The following is a 6,000-nucleotide window of genomic DNA, read 5'->3' as shown; positions in this document are numbered from 1 at the left end:
ATCCGCCGCGTGGGGTTGGATTTTTATTTTTTCTTATTGTTGTTGCTATTATTTTCGATTTGGCCGTACCCGTCTCTACCCGCCCGTAGAGACCGGTCTCCCCGGGCGGCCGCCGCCGCCGCCGCCGAGCGCCACCCCCCGACCCCGCGGGGCTGCCATGGATCGCACCGGCGGCTCCGGCGGGGGCAGCGACCGCAGGCAGACCGAGGAGAGCAAGCCGCTGCTGGGCGAGATGTCCGCTCCCGAGGGGAATAAAATGGGTGCCGCGCCGTGCCGGAGAACCCTGCTCCACTGCAACGGCATGAGGTACAAGCTGCTGCAGGAGGGGGACATCCAGGTGTGTGTCATCCGGCACCCCCGGACGTTTCTCAGCAAGATCCTCACCTCCAAGTTCCTGCGGCGGTGGGAGCCGCACCACTTGACCCTGGCGGACAACAGCGTCGCCTCGGCCACGGTAAGAGCCCGGCCGGGCCCCGCCGACACCGCCGTGGGGCGCGGCCACAGCGCGGCCGCGGCCCCGGCGCCTTCCCCTTCCCCGCCCGGCGGGGACGGACCCGGGTTGGGGGGTTTGGGGGGGCGATGCCCGCGCCTTTGTGCCGCGGTCGCCGTGCCGACGGCCCCTGCGGGGTCCGTCCCACCGAGGGGGTCGGTGTGTGTGTGTGTGGGGCGGCTCGGCTTGAGTGAACCCCGGAATGCCCGTGGGGATTTCCCCGCCCCCCCCCCTTCTTTGTAATCCTCGGGATATTTAATTTTGCAGTCTCGGTGGGTTCCTTCGAACAAGTCTAGTCTTTGTTATTATCATTATTATTGCCTTTTTTTTTTTTTGCCCCCCCCCCTTTTTTTTTTTAAAATTCCTCCCTTCTCAACACCACACCGACGTGAAATCGCCACACTGAGCCATTTCTATCCGAAACCGAAGTCGGCAGATGTCTGCTGGCACGTTGGCCAAGTTGGAGGTGAGGGAGGTGGAGGATGCTTTTAATTCGAGAGCGAAGGCTCGGGGTTTGCACGGTCTTCGCTCTGCTTTGTTTTTTAGGCCTGGTTTTGGGGGCTCTGATTTAGCGGTCACATACCCTGCCCAGGCACAGGCAACGTGATCGTAAAATATGGAGATTCCTTCAGGGTTTTTCTTCCTAATGGAAAATGATGCAAGAGAAAAATGCAAGGTGGTGATATCGACAGCACAAAAGACGTACAATAGAGGGATACAGTCTTTGAAAATATGATTTATATTTACACGTACAACTTAAAATTTCAAGGCCAGTGTTATTTGAACGTTAGTATAGTATGTGATTTGACTACACCCAAATTTTGTCTAATAGCCATTAACACAGCTCACAAAATGTGCTTTAGACTGATTTTTCAATTATCCAGTACTTTGATCGTGTTGGTTTTTGATTTATATGTAAATGTCTCATTTTTATCAATGGCTTCATTCTGGCCTTCCTATAGGACACTGGTGATATGAGAGAGTGGATTGGCTTTTGTGTAGATTTCTGTTGATGGTGTATTTAAATGGGTTTCATCCAGTCTGTGCTGTGCTCGGAGGTTGGATTTTTTCACACTTTGGTACACAGACACCCAGCGTGTGTAAATGTCTCTCCTGCATCGTGCTCTGCTGTAGAGTATTCTGAGCAGGTTTTCGGTGGGAGCTACTTTACCCTTCAGGTAGGCCAGCTGCCTATTCTCACAGAGCTCTCTTTTGTGCCACGGTGACATCTCTGCTTACCATTTCCACTAAGCTGTTGGGGATGTTTCCAAGGGAATATTTTTCTTTCCTTGATAGAACTACCGTGTAAAGGGAGAAGGAAGACTCGGTTGAGCATTGCTGGAGAAAACCCCCAAAAGACACGAGCACAAGGAGTTTTTGCAGTTCTTAATTTTATTAAGATACCATCAGCTTAGAGGGGAAGTCAAATATCAGTGGAGATGAGGCGTTTTCCTGGCAGTATCCCTAGCAGATTATTTCTGAGCAGAGGACAAGGGTACCGGTAGAGAGGCATGATCGTGCTTCAGACGTTAATCTCTGCAATGTGGCAATACTAGGCGTGAAGTTGTATTTGTACAGGAGACGTCAAACTCTGCTAGCTGGCAAAGCTGTCACCGAAGAAACCATCTCTGAAAAAATTTCTCAAGTCCTATAGGATCGTGCTTTAATTAACGTTGAGGTGTTCTCGTTCCTAATTACTTTATGTATATAAATAGCAAGAAGATACTAAAACATAGTACGTACCGTTGAAGGCTCCATTTTGTTAAGCAGTGCTCTTCGTGCTTGGTCTTGCGCCTTATCACTTTTTTCCAGCACTAACTCACCAAGTAAATACCATTGTTCGCAGAAATATCTGTGCTTTACTATTTCAAGTAGTGTCTTTGGTTTCCAGGGAGTAAGTAGGGCACTAGGATAAGATCCGCGTTCACTTGTTGCCTGAACGTATGGGTACGTTTAGCAAGGTATCTTTCAGACATGGGTTCTATGATATCTAGATTTTACACTTTTTTTTTTTTTTCCTGATCTGAAAAGATGTGATTTAAGCAAAATACGTGGTAGTTTAACCCCCACCCCCTACAGAAGTGAGGTACAGGCACAATGCCAAAACCTCCTGAAAACTGTAGGTAAGATACTTAAATGCAACTAATTTGTCTTTCAAGACCTGTAGAGAAATATCCATACCGTCCATTGAAAGTGAGCATTGGGAGCACTCAACAACTTTGATAACAAGGTCATTTTTACAGGTAGGGCTTTCCACAGGCAGGGTGCTTTATGAGCAGCCAGTAATTAATCTTCACATCATCCCTTTGCAAATCCTCTGGCATGACGAGTTTTACTGCATTCTATATAACATGAATAAAATCGAACAGGAAAATAACATCACTTTGTTTTGCACTTGAAAGCAAAAGTTGTAGTGACAGCTAAATCCAGATCTGGCAAATTATGTCCCTGAGTACAGTGGATAAGTTATTCGTTGATTCAAGGCACTTTCGACCCTTTTTATTGTCACTTGAGGCATGTATTCGAATTAAAAGTTGTCTCCCCACAAGCTCTTACTTGTTAATGCCTGGGCTGCGATAGAGGAGTTAGCATTCGTTTGTGTATGGATTATTCATCTGCAGTTTTTGCCATGAGTAGACACTGTATGTGCCCACATATAAATCTGAATAATGAGACCCTGACTACAGTTTTTTTGCGAGAGGTAACTACTTCCGTTGTTTAATTAGGCAGTTACATGTTTTGTGCTGACAAGATACCTTTCCGTAGCAGACGCACTACGCAAGAATGCAATGGAACAAGTGTTAGGCCATCTTATTTTAGCAAAATTTAGGGAGGAAAAAAATAATGTTCTCTACAAAGTGCTTTTTTCTGACATTATCACAAGTGTTTAAATTAAAATAAGTCCATGTTAATCAAAAAAGAGTAATAATAATTTTATTCTGAATTTGTATATGCACTCAGTTAACAAATGGAAAGGCGTTAGCTTGTGGAGTGGAGAGTCCCATAACTGTAGGTGTTGTGACTTCATCTGATTTATGTGTTGTTTCCATTGTTTGCCTCATGTTTCTTTATTTCTCAAAGAATGGGTTAAATATAGTAGTTTTACCATTACAGTTTCACTCGCATCATGTCCAGGCTTTCATTCTGGTTAAGTTTTTTTTTTTTTTGGTGAAAGTAAATGCAGACCTGTAACTTTTTTTTTTAATGTAAATGCTGAAGTCCCAGTAGGAAATTTTGATACTTAGAAACTTTGTTTGCCAGACAACAGCTTGCCTGGGGATGAATCCGACTTTCTCCCCCATGGGAGGAATAATGTTTATTTTATAAACACCTACCAAACTCAAATGTAGCGCCCTTACTAATTTTTTTTCCAGTGAGATCTGTCCTTGCACAGCTTGAAGGGCAGTGATAGTAAAAACAAAGACAGAAATAAAATCCAATTTAATATTCCTTGTGTGATTTTTTTGTGTGTGTGTGAAGAATAGCCCTATGTCTGTCTTCAGTAGAAATGTTAAAATTTAGTTTTCAGTAGTTTAAAGGTAGCTGTCATAACTAAACTTCGGTGCCTTTAATATCCTTCTGCCTTACCCCTTTTATGTCTCTGCCCTGCTTTTCTCTTTCATTCTTTTTCTTGCACTGTTTGGGATTGGATGTTTAGGACAATGAGTTTTAAAGTACTGGGTTGCAAGAAAGACTTGTGATACATATGTACGCACAGCAGACAAGGGAAGCATAAATAAGCGATTCATTTTTGCTGGCTAGGGATGACCTCTCTAATTCCCATCTGGGAAGATAAGACATAATTGAAACCATGAAGTTACTCATTAATATCCCTCAAGGAGGTGGAAACTTTGGCTTTTCATGCCCATTTCACATTTCTTGGTTTGCCTTGGCAGATAAGTTGAGTGTAATGTAATGTTATATTCAAAGCTGGTGACAATCCCGAAAAGATTTGAGTGTCTTTTAAACTTTCTTCTGTACAAAAGTGATGTGTGAGGACAATAGTTTATTCACAGGCTAGCTAGTAAGAAATATATTTGAAACAAGAATGTAAGTGGATTAGGGAACTGCATTTATATTTTCTTCTAGAGACAAGAACATACCCAATTAATATTAAATGAGGCAGGGCAGGATGATCTGTTTCAAATAGGAGAAGTGGAGTAGAAAATTGTCTTCTAATTGTTTTTTAAAATTCAACAATTCTGCTACTGCATGTTTTTCAGCATGCTATTACATGTCTTTCCTTCCTTCTTTTGGTAAAGATAGAGCAAAAATGCCTATCAAGCCAGACTCATTGTTTACTTTAGCACAGGTTCCCATTAGTTAGAAAAACACACTTTTGAAAATTAAATTTCCCTTGAAAAACAATTAGCTCAAGTGGGAAGTATTATGCAGAGCTCAGAAGTTTCAAAACAATCTTATAAGAATAATTTTTTTAAAGCTTTCCTGGAAAAGGAGTATTGTAGCATTATCCAGATTCCAAATAGAATTATTATGAATTAGTAATAACAGTAACAATAATAATGATGATGATGATGAGTAACCAGCCTGTTTGGTAAACCAAGTGCTGTCCTTAAGTTCTGTGCTATTGATGGGGCTCTACAAATGTGACTTAAAACTAGCTTGATCGGCCTGCCATCATTACGTGTATAAATAAGTATGGGCACATAAATAAAAAAGCAATTTAAGGTAATTTTTTTAATCTGTTATAGCAATGGAATGATAAATGACTATTTAAATTTAATATTGTTTCATTGTTTTCATTTGACAAGAAATGGTACCTATGGGTTTTGGGTGTGCATGTTTTTGCCTATTCTGGGTTACTCTGTTGCTATCTATCAGGTATTTTCTTCAGGCACATCAGAAAGAGCATTGAATCTCGTAATTTGCATACAACCCATGATAATTTAGAATTCTCTGCAAATTGAGAACAAATTGCTCCATGTTATCTGTGCTGGTGAAACTGAGATTCTGTTTCAGAAGTGAAGGCAGGCATGTGCCTGCATTAATGACACCCAAATTTTTCTGAAGACTCGGTGATTTAATGGAATATTACTCTGTTGTGACAAACTTGTTTTATTGCTATATTAGTTAGGAGCTCGGCATAAGAAAACCTAAAATGATATTTCTTTAAAGTTGTTTAATGCCTATCAAACATACCTTTGAATATATAGTTCCTACAGTGGTTAAAAAGCATATTTATAAGTCAGTAGTGTTAAGGTATGTGTTTATATGTCACAGAGCTTATATAAAATATGAAAACAGAAGCTATATTCATTGATAGAGTGAGAGCTCTTAAGGCTATTAGTGTTAACACCCAGCCACTAAATTTTATGTGTTTAGGAGCATAAATAAAAAGGATACTCAGGAATACTTCTGCCTCATTTTTCATTTTGGCTGGAGAGTAGAGATGTGGTAATAGTCCCCCTGAGGAAGCTTGCAGATTGCCTCTGGTCCTCGATGGGGACCTGGTCCTGCATCAGAGCAGGGACTGGAGGAGCTCAGCATCC

General features: G+C 41.9%; 1 protein-coding gene across 1 annotated transcript in view; it reads left to right on the top strand.

The window, feature by feature from the left end:
- Window positions 1-157: 157 nt before the first annotated feature.
- CMIP (c-Maf inducing protein) overlaps window positions 158-6,000 on the top strand; it is a 135,810-nt gene continuing 129,967 nt past the window's right edge. Inside the window, exon 1 of the mRNA XM_010579671.1 lies at window positions 158-454. Within this exon, the coding sequence (XP_010577973.1) occupies window positions 158-454 (297 nt within the window). The remainder of the gene's footprint in view (window positions 455-6,000) is intronic.

Source organism: Haliaeetus leucocephalus, unplaced genomic scaffold (assembly GCF_000737465.1).
Source record: "Haliaeetus leucocephalus isolate CR32 unplaced genomic scaffold, Haliaeetus_leucocephalus-4.0 Scaffold668, whole genome shotgun sequence".
NCBI lineage: Eukaryota > Metazoa > Chordata > Aves > Accipitriformes > Accipitridae > Haliaeetus > Haliaeetus leucocephalus.
The sequence above is the reverse complement of the archived record's forward strand: the minus strand, read 5'-3'. Positions and strand labels throughout refer to the sequence as shown.